This window comes from Ascaphus truei, chromosome 9 (assembly GCF_040206685.1).
Source record: "Ascaphus truei isolate aAscTru1 chromosome 9, aAscTru1.hap1, whole genome shotgun sequence".
Lineage (NCBI taxonomy): Eukaryota > Metazoa > Chordata > Amphibia > Anura > Ascaphidae > Ascaphus > Ascaphus truei.
The window spans coordinates 14811987-14828248 of NC_134491.1; the positions used below are offsets into that span (position 1 = coordinate 14811987).

Here is a 16262-nt window from a genome sequence, read left to right on the forward strand (position 1 = left end):
CTCCTGCCACCCTCTCTACCTCCTGCCATTCTGCTCTCTGTCTCCTGCCATCCTCTCTCTACCTCCTGCCACTCTGCTATCCACTCTCTGTCTCCTGCCACCCTCTCTACCTCCTGCCACCCTCTCTACCTCCTGCCATTCTGCTCTCTGCCGTCCACTCTCTGTCTCCTGCCATCCTCTCTCCACCTCCTGCCACTCTGCCGTCCTCTCTCTGTCTCCTGCCATCCTCTCTCTGCCTGATGCCATCCCCTCTCTGCCTGATGCAATCCTCTCACTGCTTGCTATATGCTCCCAGCTCTGAAACCAATAGTAGCAGTTGCATCAGATTCATGATCCAGCCCTCCCAGGCAAGGGGGCGGAGCTACCTCTGTGATTGACAGCAGCGCCAGCCAACTGGCAGAGGGCAGAATGAAAGGGAGGCTGGGCCAAAATGCTGCAGTATTCTACTTGGTGGGAAAGCTGGCGACGCCCCGCCCAGTGGGCGTGGTTAGGGGACAGCAGGGATTTAAATGCCCTGCTCGGCTTGCATCAGCACCAGCTCCCATCCCGCTGCCCGATGCCTAGAGACCCCGGCTCTGCCATGGCGGAGACAGCCTCACTCTCCCCCGGTAACACGCTGTGGATCTTCGGCTATGGCTCCCTGGTGTGGAAGCCGGACTTCGAGTTCACTTCCAGTAAAGTGGGCTTCATCCAGGGGTACAGCCGCAAGTTCTGGCAGGGGGACACCTTCCACCGGGGCAGCGAGCGCACGGTGAGCACCGGGGGCAGGGGGACACCATCCACCGGGGGGCAGGGGGACACCATCCGCAGGGGGACAGCATCCGCCGGGGGCAGGGGGACAGCATCCGCCGGGGGCAGGGGGACACCATCCACCGGGGGGGCAGGGGGACAGCATCCACCGGGGGGCAGGGGGACACCATCCACCGGGGGGGCAGGGGGACACCATCCACCGGGGGGGCAGGGGGACACCATCCACCGGGGGGGCAGGGGGACACCATCCACCGGGGGGGGGCAGGGGGACACCATCCACCGGGGGGGGAGGGGGCAGGGGGACACCATCCACCGGGGGGGGGGGCAGGAGGACAGCATCCACCGGGGGGGGCAGGGGGACACCATCCACCGGGGGGGGGGGGGGGGGCAGGGGGACAGCATCCACCGGGGGCCAGGGGGGGCAGCATCCACCGGGGGGCAGGGGGACAGCATCCACCGGGGGGAGGGGGACAGCATCCACCGGGGGGGCAGGGGGACACCATCCACCGGGGGGGGGCAGGGGGACACCATCCACCGGGGGGGGCAGGGGGACAGCATCCACCGGTGGGCAGGGGGACACCATCCACCGGGGGCCAGGGGGGGGAGAGATAAAGAGAGGAGAGAGGGAGAGATAAAGAGAGGAGAGAGGGAGAGATAAAGAGAGGAGACAGGGAGAGATAAAGAGAGGAGAGAGATAAAGAGAGGATAAGGAGGGGAGAGAGAGACTATAACGTATATGTGTGTACATACATGTAACTATAACGTGTGTGTATTTGTAAAGAGATGCACGTATGTATAAACATACACGTATATAACATTTATAAGTTTGTGTACACTGATTTATTTTTTTGAGCTTGGGGAATAATGCCCAAACTCAGGGAGATCAGCGTTATGAGTGCAATGCATGTAAAGTATATATATACATAATATGAATATACAGTAGAGCAATAGGATATATAACGGTTGCTTATACCAGGCCAGAATATAGTATTATTATGTGATTATTGCATTTGAGGATTTTGCTGTAAATCTGCGCAGTACTGCCAGGATACTGGGTTTCTCATCCTATTCCTTTCTTTCTCCTTGCAGCCTGGCCGCGTGGTGACCTTACAAGAAGATTATGATGTAAGTGTTTATTCTTGTGATATATAATCGAAGAAAACATTACACAGTGGAGTTATTCATTAAACTGCGACAGTGAAGTCAATAGGAGTTTCCATGGGATAGTACCCCGATCGTCACTCTTGCAGCTTAATGATTAAGGGGTGGCCAAATCCACTCCTGAAGGGCCATCAACAGGTCAGGTTTTAAGGATATCCCTGCTTCAGCACAGGTGGCTTAGTGATAATGCTTCAGAATAGGGGGCTCAATCAGTGCCTCAGTCTTAATGATTGAGCCACCTATGTTGAAGCTGGGATATTCTGAAAACCTGACCTGTTGGTGGCGCTTGAGGACTGGAGTTGGCCACCCCCGGCCTAAGCAAGTGTGCAGTTAATTTTAGGAGCAGTTCATCATTCTGTAACACATAGCAACCCTGACTGCAAGTGTAAAGTGTGATGCTTTTTCCAGCAACATGAAACGACACTGAACCTTCTCTGCGCTTGTCTGATTACAGGAATGCACATGGGGCATAGGCTACGAGGTCCGGGGCGATCAGATCGAGCCGTCACTGCAGTACCTGAACGTGCGGGAAAGCGTCCTGGGCGGCTACGTGACCAAGCTGGTCAAGTTCTACCCGCAGGATGAGGGCGACGAAGGGGCAGTGTTGGCACTGGTCTATATTGCCACTCCTGAAAACCCCAGCTTTCTGGGGCCGGCCTCTGAAGAGGACATCGCTGGCCAAATCATAGTCTCAACCGGGCAGGCTGGGCACAACATTGAGTATCTTCTACGTCTGGCAGACTTTATGCACAACTACTGCCCTGAAGCTGAGGATAAACATCTGTTCTCCATAGAAGAGGCATTAATAGCCATCCTTCCCTGCCTGTACAGCACAAATGACCCTCTGGGCGTGCTCTGCTGAAACACTCGTAGGCAGTGATCATCCCTATGAGGTTAACATGACCGTTCTTCCTAGAAGTCCTATGAACACCTTGTTCACATCTTCCGGGTGCAGCACCTGCGCAGAACGTTTCATGGCGGCATCACCGCGGCGTACGACCCAGATGTGCTCCGGCGCCCTACACCGATATTGAAACTGCATGTCACGGTTACAGAAAACTTGCACGGCCCCCAACGCTAAAGCTACACCGTTTACATTTACTCACTTGGACTTGGGGGTGGGGGGGCATCAGATCACTACTGAAAGGGGCTGCCTTCCTCTCTGGCACCGAAGGGGTTAACCATTTAGCTAAAATAAGGACTGAGATTAATTTTTTGGGGTGGGGAGAGGGAGCTGTCAGAGAAGGAATAGTGTTTTTAGTTTCCTTTTTTCTTTGAGCTGTCGAATCTATGTTAAATATGTATATATTTGTTAATCCCGGGGTGAGCTGGCCTCGCCTGGAAAATAGTACTTTTCTCTCTTTATTTAAATTTACCTCGGCATTGGTTTTGCCACTTGGGGCACTGCGGTGTCCAGGCATGTGCAATATTACAGGAGACCACCTCCTTACCCTACAATGAATGGCAGTACTCGTGCCACATCCTGCACCCCGAATTTGAGTGGCTTAACCGAACCATGTATTTTTAAGTGCCACGCAGATCTAAGCACTGCTCTCGGTTTGGGTGTTAATGACATGTCGATATATGTGTGATACATACACGGTATCTCCACACTGCTGCATGAATCTTCATGCTATGTGCGTGTTGAAAGGTTATCATGTGACGGGTGGGCAACTCCAATGCTCAAGGGCCACCAACAGATCAGGTTTGCAGGATATCTCTGCTTCAGCATAGGGGGTTCAATCTTCAACTGAGCCACCTGTGCTGAAACCCTGATGTGTTGGTGGCCCTTGAGCACTGACGTTACCCACCCCTGGCTTAGCACATTACAAATATGTTTTCTTATGGGTGGGAGGGAATAAGACTGGAATATTATTTCAGGGACATATAAGAATCGTTTTTATCTCTACAACAGGGAAAAATAATAGTATTGGCTTTTTTTTTTTTTTTTTTTTAACCATCCACTTACTGTACCTGCATATTAAGCTGAAAAACTCGCAAGATGGGTTAATACGGAGCTTTTGCTGCTAAGAGCCTGTCCGTCCTGTGATGGGACTGACAGGACTCTCAATGTGTTGGGTTTTAATGTACTGTTTAAAACAGGTTATCTGAATTATGAAAGCACCTGTGCAATGGAGCAATGTTCTATGAATTCACTGCTGCCCAGGAACACACGTGTGCCACTTGATCACAGTATCCTGCTGCAGCTATTTTTGCCACTATAGACAAAGCACGGTAGCAGTAAGTTACAGGCACCTCTGGTAACGCAGGGGTGGGGTTAATAGTAATATTTGTAGCAGTTTTTCCTTTTTATTTATTTTTTCCATAGTGGTCATTCCATAGAAAATATAAGCATCTTACTTCTGCACACGGCTGTGAGTTTTATTCCTGTGAGCGCCGTACTTGAAACTCACAGCACACTGCATAGGCTTAATATCTGAAAGTGTATGTAGAGGGAAAAACCGGGGGAGAAATGTCTCTGCGACAAAGTTCTGACTTTCAAAAGCAGCACAGGGCATTTCACATTCCATTTTTGTCCCAGAATCCTTTGCTGTGGTATCTTCTCTGCATAGGTCCCTGAGGCAGCGAGGGTGAAACCGCTGTTTGGTTGAGGGGAAGACGCCTGCTTCACCCGTGGTGGCGGTTGACACTTGTTTTCCTGGCATGTGACCCGGTTTAAACGCGTTTTGCTCCATTGCTCCAGCTGTTGTTATTAGGAGCACGCAGGCTGCAGGCTGCTCCTCAATGTTACACGTACTGTATGTCCCATGTACTGTATTTGTTTTTTATATACACACGTTCAGTAATAAACTGACATCCAGAAGATTGTTTACTTTTTAAATCCAGATATATCTATGTATTACGCCATCCATAGCTCTTCACAGCAGGAACACAAGACCTAATCATACAACGCGTAATGGGAAGAAGAAGCGCTGGAGACCTAAAAGTAATATTGGGTAAAGGAGACACTTGGCTGAAGAGCTTACAATCTAAGTACAGAGATAGAGAAGGTGCTAGTCAGATATGGGTGTGGGGCAGTGAGAAAGGTTTTGTGTGAGAGGGCTTTAGATAAGAAAGAGATAGAGAGAACCTTGACCAGAACACAAGAATCTGCACGGGGTATAGTGAGATATTAGGGGTGTGGTGCAAGGAGGGGCAGAGGAGTGTATAGTGAGATATTAAGGTGAGGTGTAAGGAGGGGCAGAGGAGTGTATAGTGAGATATTGGGGTGAGATGTAAGGCTGCGCCAATAGACACAGCAAGAGTGCGAAGGCTGAGGGAAAGCGGGTGCTTTCCCTGGATTTCATTCGCGCGCCGTCCAGGGGCGTGTCTATAGGCAGGCCAGTGACGTCACGAGGGCGAACCGCTCACGTGATCACGCGAAAAATCCGTTTCGATTGATTTCACGCGCCCTCTTCCGCACGCTGTATAGACGCGATCACTGCCTTTAGGCAGTCTGATCGCGCAGCGTCCGGACGCATCAGCGCGGTTTGCCCTTCTATGGATGCAGCCTAAGGAGGGGCAGATAAGAGAATAGTGAGATATTAGGGTGAGATGTAAGGAGGGGAAAAGGAAAGTATAGTGAGATATTAGGGTGAGATGTAAGGAGGGGAAAAGGAAAGTATAGTGAGATATTAGGGTGAGATGTAAGGAGGGGAAAAGGAAGGTATAGTGAGATATTAGGGTGAGATGTAAGGAGGGGAAAGGAAGGTATAGTGAGATATTAGGGTGAGATGTAAGGAGGGGAAAAGGAAAGTATAGTGAGATATTAGGGTGAGATGTAAGGAGGGGAAAAGGAAGGTATAGTGAGATATTAGGGTGAGCTGTGCTTCAGCAGTTGGCTCAATCAGTGGCTCAGATTGAGCCACTTGTGCTGAAGCTGGGATATCCTGAAACCCTGACCTGTTGGGTTGGGGGGGTCACACCATAAAGATTGTTCCCGGCTACAATGAGATCTGTGAAGCAGCATTTAACAGGTATAGCACTTACAATACCACTGCTCTCTGCCCAAGCCCCTGTCTGTCCGTCTGTCCGTCTGTCTGTCCGTCTGTCCCTCCAGCTCCCCCATCACTCTGGAGTTAGAACTTCCCTCCTTCTGCAATTAAGGTGAAAACCCTCGTCACGCAGATTCCTTATTGGCCAACTGTGATTCTCAAGTAATTTACAAGGAAGTGACTCACTGGATCGGAAAAAATGTCCCACGAGGGCGTGTTAAATTGTCCTGATGAGTTGCATTGCTCGGCCTTTATTCACACGCTGCAAACCGTACACAGCAGCCTCGCACAGTAATGTAACCTCACAGCAGCCCTCACTCACAAGTAACACTGCAGTGCGGCTACAAGGGGCACACGGTCCCATTAACCAGAGTGCTACTGCTTGCTGATTTTCAGTTCTACTTTCTAAAAATATATACTTTAACATTAGGGCTTCCGCCCCCCCACCCCGCCTACTAATAAAGTTTAGAGTTTTATTTTTAATTAGACAGGATTGTGAACGATTTTTGTTAGTTCACTTTGACCATCTGTTAGCAAAACGTATCAGAGTAAAAGCATCAGTCATATGAGCTGTACCCCTCTTTAACCCCTTGGGTGCTAGCGGGGTGTGTAACCCAGTGCAGACAGGACAGGTGCCTCGGTGCCAGATGTATACAATATGCTTTATTTGTGAGCGAGACACACGCCGGAAGTGCTGGAAATGATTCTGAGGCATATCATAAGCTACACAGATAAGCAGGTTGTCATGTGGCTGGATACCACGAGACCACCTCTCAAGGGAAAACCTAGAACAGTGTTTTTCAACAGGGGGTTCCCCGCACATCCCTAAAAGGGTTCCCTACAATTTTCTGGTGATTTGAAAATTGTATCAAATACAGAAGACTTTATAATGTATCTGATCTGAGACGCGCTATTAGAGAAGGTTGGGGGTCCCTCAGAATCTCACATGGGGTTTCAAAATCAAACCAAAAAAGGTTGGAAACCACTGACGTAGAATCTCCATGGAGAGGGGGGAGAAAACGTGTACAGTTTACACATGAAGTACGCAGAACGCAGATGTAGCTTCACAAAATACACAGCAACATTTGTGATTATGATATAATTAACCGAGCATACAATAGGGAAAGAAACCCCCTGCACCGCAGAGCTTACAATCCACAGTTCTCCTTACCCATGAGGAGTTTTATCACAAGGTACAGTAGAGCTGACCTCACCCGCAGAGAAGAAATGTACTGCAGCCTACATTTGGGAACTTTAATTTAAGCAAAGGAATAAATATGGGATTCAAATAAAAATATTAATTTCTGAACATTTTCTCTGAATAGTCACTTAAAACTGTGAACTCTTACACACAAGGAGAGATTTTCTGACCTCCATAAAATGTCACTTAAGCCAGCGGTTCTCAACTCCAGTCCCCAAGACCCTCCCCAACAGGTCAAATTTTCAGGACATCCCCTGCTTCAGCTCAGGTGCCTCAATCAGTGGCTCATTCAAAGACAGCCACTAATTGAGCCACCTGCACTGAAGCAGGGATATCCTGAAAACCCAACCTGTTGGGGGGGGGGGGAGGGGGTCTTGAGGACTGGAGTTGGCCACCCCTCCCCTAGATTTAACGCCTTGACTTTTTTCTTTAAGGTGTGAATCAGCCCGTGTCAGCGATTAGCTGTTGGAGTTATTTCCGCAGGACGGCATGCCCTTTTAGCCGTCTTGTGTTTTGATCCCAAGGAACATTGAGAACCCAAACTTGCTCTCAGCCAATCACACGGTGTCCCCTGGCCTGGGACGTGCGTGTGTTTTTAGATTCTCAGAACTCCGCTTGTTTTCTCTCCTTCTGGGAACCCGCTGGTAGAATGAGGTGAAAGGTAAAAGGGGAATTTATTGAGTGAGCTGTCAGGTTCTCTGCTCAGGGTGCTCTAGCATTGGGAAATCCTGCATAGGCCAAGAGATTTTAAACCCCCTCTGTTACCAGCACCCCAAGCATCTAAAGCAGGGCACTTCAATCAGTTCTCCAAAAGGCACAGATCGGAGAACATTTAGGAGTAGTAGGGCCACAGTCTTATTGTAATGTCATTTACAGACTTAAACATTATATTTCAACATTCTTGCTGGCATTTAGAACATTTGTACCATATAAACAAGGGAAACTCCAGTCCTCAAGAGCCACCAACCTGCCAGGTTTTAAGGATATCCCTGCTTCAGCACAGGTGACTCAATCCAAGACAGCACCACCTGTGCTGAAGCAGGGATCTCCTTAAAACCCGACCTGTTTGTGGCCCTTGAGGACTGGAGTTGCTCAACCCTGATATACACCATGTTCAAGAAAAAGGGGACCCCTTTAGTTTTTCATCAGATCTTCTATATTTCTCGCTCAATCCCCATGAGAATTTGCACACTTGTAGGTCTGTTATGTAGATTAACTCTATATAAGAAGCACAATGTAGCCAATCAACTGATGTTAATTAAATTGATGTCGCTGTATTATGTCAACAAGTAGCAGATACGCTGCGGGAGGTACGTGTTCATTAAACAAGAAATAGGAGTTTTCCTTTGTAGCTCGAAAATGTGCTAAACTTTTGTAATCTAATCTGACACTAAGATTATTATAAAGTTTGAGTGCAAAGTGTGTTCAAAATCCCCCCCTCCTGCTGAAACGCGCCCGGAGACAAGAACGCCGCTGTCCGATCGCAGAACCGATAACGTATTTTACGAATGAGTTTTCCAGTCCTAGCGACCGTCCTTTATCAGGAGACATTTTACGGGAGTGTTTGACCATAATTCGTGCTCGGTCTCAAGCACTTTATAACGCGCTTATCTTCCTCTATAAACACCATTTTGTATATATACGCTTGATGAGGTCATCACGCCGGCACCAATTCCAAAGAATGTTTATTACATTAAATCATTCTTAAATGTAATGATCTCCTGTGACAAACCTAGAACTGCTCTAATGTCCATAAAACATGGAGTGGTTATTCTGCAAGATATGACGAAAAAGAAAAGGGAGTCCAGCACATATTTACATCACCTTAAGTTCATTTACAAGTGAGACAGTTGGTAAAGCTGCATTTAGCCTCCTAAGCCAGGAGTGCGCAAACTGGGGGGGGACGCGGCCGTTATAGCGGTCCTGCGCTCTCCTCGAATGTCGGGGGACCGCGCGAGGCATCTATAACACACTTGCCTTCCATTCCAGCGACGCGTCGTTATGGTAACCAAGCGACAAATGACGCAGCGGGGTCACGTGATGTCATGTTACCATGGCAACGTGATGTCACATGACGCCGGGCCCGAGCAGAGTGGGGGGGGGGGGAGGGCGAGGCACCAAGGAGAGCTGGCAGAGGTGCACGTGAAAAAGTTTTCGCACCCTGGCCTAAGCAATACGTTTGCAATGAGCAGAGTCCGTGGGTCACAGCGAGGTCCCGTGCTTGGCACCAGTGGAAGAAACCTGGTCTAAAGCATTAACAAATGACAGGATCGTCCATTGAAAGGTATCACAACCTGCAGCTGATGTGGGTCTCCCAGAGAGAGGCATGCTTCATTAACCCCTGCACTGCCAATGAGGCCAGCAAAACATTTGATGAAGTATCGGTTTCAAACTTCTCCTCAGTTTAATAAATCTGGCGGTGCATTAAAAAAAAACACAACATACTTTTGCAGGGGCACCGAGGGGTTAATTCATTCTGCACTAGCCAAGCGTAAGAATGTAGCACATGTTGGTCGGTGTCTCCTTACCTTTCATGTCTCTTTTACAAATTGCTGCTTCAGCACAGGTGGTGCAGTCAGTCATTGGCTGAGCTTCTGATTGAGCCACCTGTGCTGATGCAGAGATATCCCGGAAACCTGTCCTGTTACTGGCCCTTGAAGAGTGAAGACTGGAGCTGGCCGCCCCCAAAGTACATTATATTGTATTGTATTCCTGCGGGGGCCAGTAATTATAGGTTTCGGGGCTTCCGATTCTGGCGTCTTGCAGACCCTACAAGTAAAACGACAAAATCCTAAAACAAGGGAAAGTGCCTCCTAGTTACGATTTTAGCGCTGTGACAGATTAGGAATTAAATCAGATTAAGGCACGCCACACCCGTGTTAAACCGACGCTCCAGATTGTATGCAACAATGCAAGTGTACAGCTGGAAGGGCTGCACTACAATACGTTACATTAACAGGCCTGCAAGATCACATTGTTTATTTATATACAGTCATATTTCCCGATATCACCATTTCTGACGCTGTTCGGAACACAAAAGGCTTCTCCGGACACAGAGCAGGCGAGAGGGAATGGACTATATTGTGCTAGCACAGAAGCCAGCCCCCAACAGGTCAGGTTATCCCTGCTTCAGCACAGGTGGCTCAATCAGAGGCTTGAGCCTCTGATTGAGCCACCTGTGCTGAAGCAGGAACTGATTGTGCCTCTTGTGCTGAAGCAGGGTTATCCTGAAAACCTAACCTGTTCGGGGGGGAAGGGGGACTTGAGTACTGGAGTGGAGCACCCCTGCCTTAGGCTGAGTCCATGGTGACTGCAGCCGTGCAGAGGCGCGCTGAGGCTGAGGGAAAGCGGGCGCTTTCCCTGGCCTTAGTTCGCACGCCATCCGGGGGCGTGTCGGGGGGGTGGGCCAGTGACGTCACGGAGCTGGCTCCCGTGACCTGCCCTGCACTCCCGTGAGCGCCAAAACTAAAATTGAAGTGTCGGCTACGCTTCCGCACGCCTGCGAAAGTGTGCGCGAGCCCCTGCTAAAGCCGCTCTCATTGCGGCTGCAGGGGCTCACTGCCGAGCGTAAGCGCGCCTCAGCACGGGTCAGCGCCTAAGCGCTGACCATGCCCGAGGCCTTAGAGGATTAAACGGTTGAGTGAAAAAATATGAAATGGCAGTCGAAGTGTTTTCCAGCTCTGTCTTTGCTATCAGCAGTGTAACGCAGTACGCACAAATTTGGGTAGAATAATGGATAAGGTGCTATAAAGTGCGCTCATTGGCCAGTCATTACCCATAATCCTCATCAGCAATCTAACATTAGGACATATACCAATGGGGCCTAAACTCCAGCAGAGCCGAGCCTGCATTTGGCCACTTTAAGACCGTGTCTGGACTATACCGCGATGAAATACGGATCTGGGACAGCAAAGACTTATTTATAAAATGTTTTTACCAGGAAGTGATACATTGAGAGATGCCTCTCATTTTCAGGTACGTCCTGGGCACAGAGTTATAATAACAATACATGGTTACACGTTATATTTACAGACATTTCATGGACAGTTAGGGACAATATATGCTATGGGCGTATTTAACAGACAATTAGGCCTTAGTTATAGCAAAAACTGCAGAGCTGCAAAGCGATCCGGTGACGTCATCGCAGCGACGTCGCCGTGCTACACGTGAACATGCCACTGATTTGTAGCGCTGCAGCCATGACATGTCCGGATTGGTTGGTTGATGATACACTGTGATTGGCCGTGCAAATCACGTGATCCGGCCGTCGTGTGTGAACAACAAAATCTCAAATCGCTTGAGGAGACAAACGCTCTGCAGTACGTCGCGCCCGGTATGTGCACACGTATTGGCTTTCTTTTGTTTTTTTAGGCATATATTTTGATTTTGCTATAATCACGGCCTTAGCAGTTACAGACACGGTTATAATGTGAGATGGCTGAAGTCTTGAAAGAACTTAGACTGGTGGCGGCTGTGAGAGTCTCCGGTAGGTTGTTCCAGTTTTGGGGTGCACGGTAAAAGGAGGAGCGGCCGGATACTTTGTTGAGCCTTGGGACCATAAACAGTGTTTTGGAGTCAGATCTCAGATAAGTGCTGCATGTGGTAGGGGTGAGGAGCTTGTTCAGGTAGCTGGGTAGCTTGCCCAGAAACTATTTGAAGCCAAAATAGGAAAGATGAACTTTGCGCCAACACTCAAGTGATGACCAATCTAGTTCTTTGAGCATTTCGCAGTGATGTGTGTTGTAATTGCATTGGAGGACAAACGGCATAGTAAGTTGTAGAGGGTATCTAGTTTGCTGAGGCGAGTTTGTGGTGCCGAGCCATATACGATGTCCCCCATAATCTATAATTGACATCAGCATCTGCTGTGCGATGCGCTTTCTTACCAGCAGACTTATTGAGAATATGTTCCTATAAAGCAGGGCTGCACAAACAGGGAAGGGGGAGGGGGGGGGGGCGAGCAAGATTTACCATGGTGGGGGGGGGGGGGGGGGGAGGGGGCGCAGCGGTTACAGGCCCTGCGCTCTTCCCAAAGGCATTTAATTTAAATGCCGGGGGATCACGTGAGGCCTCAGCAACTTCCCTTACCTTGACAAGGTATGGAGGGGGGGGGGGGGTGCGAGCAGGGGACAGCACGCAAGGGGGGGGAAGTTTGTGCTTCCCTGCTATAAAGTCCATCTAGTTTAGTATATTTTGGATGTCAGTATCAATATGCTACCCAAATGTTAAATGGGAGTCAAGCCGTGTGCCCAGATACTTCAAACTTTTAAAGATTAGTATGATAAGTTCTCTACTGATAACTGGGGAGCCGGACAATGGCATTGCAACCCAAATAACTGCCCCCCGCCCGTGACTGAAGTCCTTGCATTTGCTTCTCACGCCTCCACTGTAAACAGCAAACACAACCAATGCCTTCTTACTTAGCCACCATAAAGCCAGTGATCCAATCCCGATTCGTTACAGCTCATTTCAGAAACCGGTTTTACCTCTCTAATTATCACCTGGACCGTACTGTAAACATACCGGAGCGCCATATGCACCCGGAACTCGGACATTCCGTCTGCCACGTGTCACACGCCGTCAGTGTTTACTGTCCTCATCGTACAGCTGAAGGCCTAGCCTGGTTTGCCCTATGAGTAATGCGACATGAACGGATTGCGTTCCCACGATGGATGTGTGTCCCCCCCCGGTCTGCGCTGGTTCTGTCTCGCTGCAAATGTAAAACTCTGCAGGTACTTTCCTGCAGGCAAAAAAACAAGGAACAGTAAAAAGTGGCATTTTCTTTGCAGCTTATGTTGTAGGATTGGACTGGGGGTCTATACTTATTACTGGGGCCCCTAAATACTCTAGAGAAGGGGTGCGCTACAACAGTCGCCTCCCCCTCAACAGGTCAGGTTTTCAGGATATCCCAGCTTCAGCACAGTTGGCTCAACCAGAGGCTCAGTCAAAGACCGAGCCTCCGATTGAGCCACCTGTGCTGAAGCAGGAAAATCCTGAAAACCTGACTTGAGTTGAGCACCCCTGCTCTAGACCAGTGACCCGGAACCTTTTTCGGCCAGCTTACCCCCTTGGTCTCAGTGGGCACTACGTGTATCACACAGACACGATACAAAAACTCACAAACCCTTTGAGAATCCAAACAGATTATTTTTCACTATATACAAACATCCTTCCATGAACAGAAAAGTTGCACAACCAATACCAAAACTTCGTCTCCAAGCGAAGAGTGCTGCGTATTGGCAACAAACACTAAGGGGCCTATGCAGAGAGCAGCAGTGGAATTAATTGGAGATGTTAATAAATAGTACCTTTTTTGGCGTGATTTTATCTCCATATGCAGCAAGGTCCTAAAACTGCATTTAAAATCATGTCTGCATATGGAGAGTTTCAACCGGCGAGATGTGCGCTGGTGAAACATGTTTTTAAAAAAGCGCGTTTTTTTTTTGTTTTTCTTCTCCCTCTGGCCGCCGAGCTCCAGCTTCCTGCCAACTTTTGTTGGCGGAGCTAATTGTTGAATTTTTCTCCATTTTAATGGCGCGATCAGCCGCTAGATGGCGATCGCGCCTTTCTGAATACGGCACTTTTGAAACCTGGCGAGATTTCGGTTCTCGCCACCCGCGCGGCGAGATTTAAAAAAAAAAAAATGGCGCTTTTTTTTAACTCGCCATTACCTGCCTCTAAAGGCATATTTTGCTAACAAATGCCGCTAATTCAGTTACCGCAGCTCTCTGCATAGGCCCCTTATTGTAAGCGACGCCGGAGAGTCGCATGCCCGTCATGTTCGACTTTCAGCCTGTTCCTCCTCGCTTTGGTCTTCTGTTAAAAGCACAGAAAATGCCAACTCACAGGGGTCGTGTGTGACAGACGGGGCTGGAAGCTGTAAATCCGCTTGGTCTGGGTGGGAGATTTGCACCTGGATCGATCCATTTCCATTCTTTCACAATCAACACAAAGTTTCTGATTATTGCGCAAATCAAGACGCTGGTCTTTGGCCAGGTCGGCATCGCTGATTTGTTCGAGAGGCGGTACAGATTTTTCTTACCCAAACGTCGTATGGTACGCGCCATTCTGTATATGCCCAATATACCTTTCCCGCCTCAAAATATATGTGTCATGTACCCGCTGATGAGGTTTCATGTAAACCCCTGGGGGCCCATGGATCCCAGTTTCAGAATCGCTGATCAAGACAAGGGGTGGCCAACCCCAGTTCCCAAGGGCCACCAGCAGGTCAGGGTTTAAGGATATCCCAGCTTCAGCACAGGTGGGTCAATCAGTGACTCAGTCTTCGACTGCACCACCTGTGCTGAAGCAGGGATATCCCAAATACCTGACCTGTTGGTGGCCCTTGAGGAATGGAGTTGGCCACCCCTGGGCTATTGTCACTGATGGAGCCACCTGTGCTGAAGCAGGGGTATCCTTTAAACCTGACCTGTTGGGGAGCGGGGTGGAGGAGGGTCGTCTTGAACACGAGTGGAGAACATGGGGATTGGGGATCAAAGACAAGAAGCAGAATAACACTTATTAGCTAAAGTAGATTCCCAAGACAAAGTCATTAGTTTCTAACACCAGACAACATTGCCTCAAAGCGCAGACTGATTATCTCTAATTACTGCTAATGGCAGTGTCACTATTACAGTCCGTGTGTGTGCGTGCATAACAGGAAGCAGCTTCACATTGCAGAGCAACAGACACGATGTTGGGGCTTCTAACCGGCACAGAAAACCAAACAAGTCACCTCGTCCTTCAGGTGGCTGGTATTTTAAAGCCACGGACCAACTCCACGTATGTTGGGATTGTATTAAAGCAGCAATCCCCCCAGAAGCCGGTGTGAGTTTCACATATAATGTTAGTAACTTATCCCAAGCACGTCCTGCTATTTTTTTTTGTGTGTGCGTTTGTTTTTCTAGTGCTAAAAAGCCTAATTTTTGGAATCTCCAGCTCTCGAGGTTACCATGGTAACCGTCAGACTGCACTGGGCTCTGGGAGGAGCTGCATTTTCCCCTCGCGGGCGCTTACTATTTCTCACGCACATCTCATGAACAAAGCGTCAGATTGTACAAATAAAAGCAGTGCTGGAAAAAGGGAAAAAAAGAGATCTATTCACAGAAAATAAAGTGCTGCATTGAGGTGAAAGCGCTCAGCCACGCAACAAATTTAAAGTATGTTTAATCGATCCTCTGACTTCTGTCCAGCACTGAAAGGGCTACAAGGATATTGTTTCTCTCCTCAAACTACCAATACTTTTGCTTATTTCTCAAAGGAACTTGTGTCCATGATAAGAAAATGTAGTTTACAATTTGCTTACTTGAACAAGTGGCTCTGCAAATAATAAATAACGTATTTCATATACTGTACTTCTTTTCTCCCAATGGGACTCATAAGCGCTTCACAATTAGGCTGGGTCTGTGCGCGTGACGTCACCCACTTTTTAGCCGCAGCGATTTGTGGCCAGGGTAGACGCGACAGGGAGGCGTCGGGGGGCGTGGCCGTGATGTCACGGAGCTGGTTCGCCCTCCTTTGGCAAACTCTGACCTGGCCATTGCGTAATGGAATCAAATTTAGCAGATTTCTCTCGCACCATCTATGGCTGCGATCATTGCCGTAATGTGATCCCGCCGTGCGCGCACTTCTCCGCACGCTCCCGCCGACCATGGACGCGGCCTTACAGTATAGTGCACGTAGGCAGCACATCACATTTTTACAAAGTCTTTGCCCCGATGAGCTTACAAACTATGTTTTTGGTGCCTGAGGCACAGGGAGATAAAGTGACCTTGCCCAAGGTCACAAGGCGCCGACACCGGGAACTGAACCAGGTTCCCCTGCTAGTGTCATTGTTTACAGAGTCGGTGAGTTTGCTCACTGAGCCGCTCCTCCTCACAGATTGAACCAGGGATAAACAGATGTTAAAAACAGGTGCAGCAGACATACCAAGAATTCTTCATATTAAAAGTAAAAAGGTCAATATCAGCATAGGAAATAGATATTTGCCGCAAAACATCCGTTCCCTGTACAGTGAGGTGTTTTAGAAAGGAACCGATCCCCTCTGACAAAGGGGTGTTACAAGGTACCACAGCAGTGAACATGCGCTCCTCCCGGAACCCCACAAAGCCGGCCTGGCAAATAGGCATGTTTCTGGTATCACAGAGACCGTTTTA

The 16262-nt window shown here is 48.8% G+C and overlaps 1 protein-coding gene across 1 annotated transcript; it reads left to right on the forward strand.

The window, feature by feature from the left end:
- Positions 1-520: 520 nt before the first annotated feature.
- On the forward strand, positions 521-4735 carry CHAC1 (ChaC glutathione specific gamma-glutamylcyclotransferase 1). Its single transcript, XM_075613440.1, has 3 exons — positions 521-751; positions 1840-1875; positions 2366-4735. Exons 1-3 carry the CDS (start codon positions 557-559, stop codon positions 2771-2773), a joined length of 639 nt encoding a protein of 212 aa, XP_075469555.1. The 5' UTR covers positions 521-556; the 3' UTR covers positions 2774-4735.
- Positions 4736-16262: the final 11527 nt, after the last annotated feature.

Excerpts from the sequence above, each read along its gene's own strand:
- CHAC1 (XM_075613440.1), top strand. The coding sequence starts at position 557 with ATGCCTAGAGACCCCGGCTCTGCCATGGCGGAGACAGCCTCACTCTCC. Across the intron at positions 752-1,839 it reads ACCGGGGCAGCGAGCGCACG|CCTGGCCGCGTGGTGACCTT; the intron begins GTGAGCACCGGG and ends TTCTCCTTGCAG. Across the intron at positions 1,876-2,365 it reads CCTTACAAGAAGATTATGAT|GAATGCACATGGGGCATAGG; the intron begins GTAAGTGTTTAT and ends GTCTGATTACAG.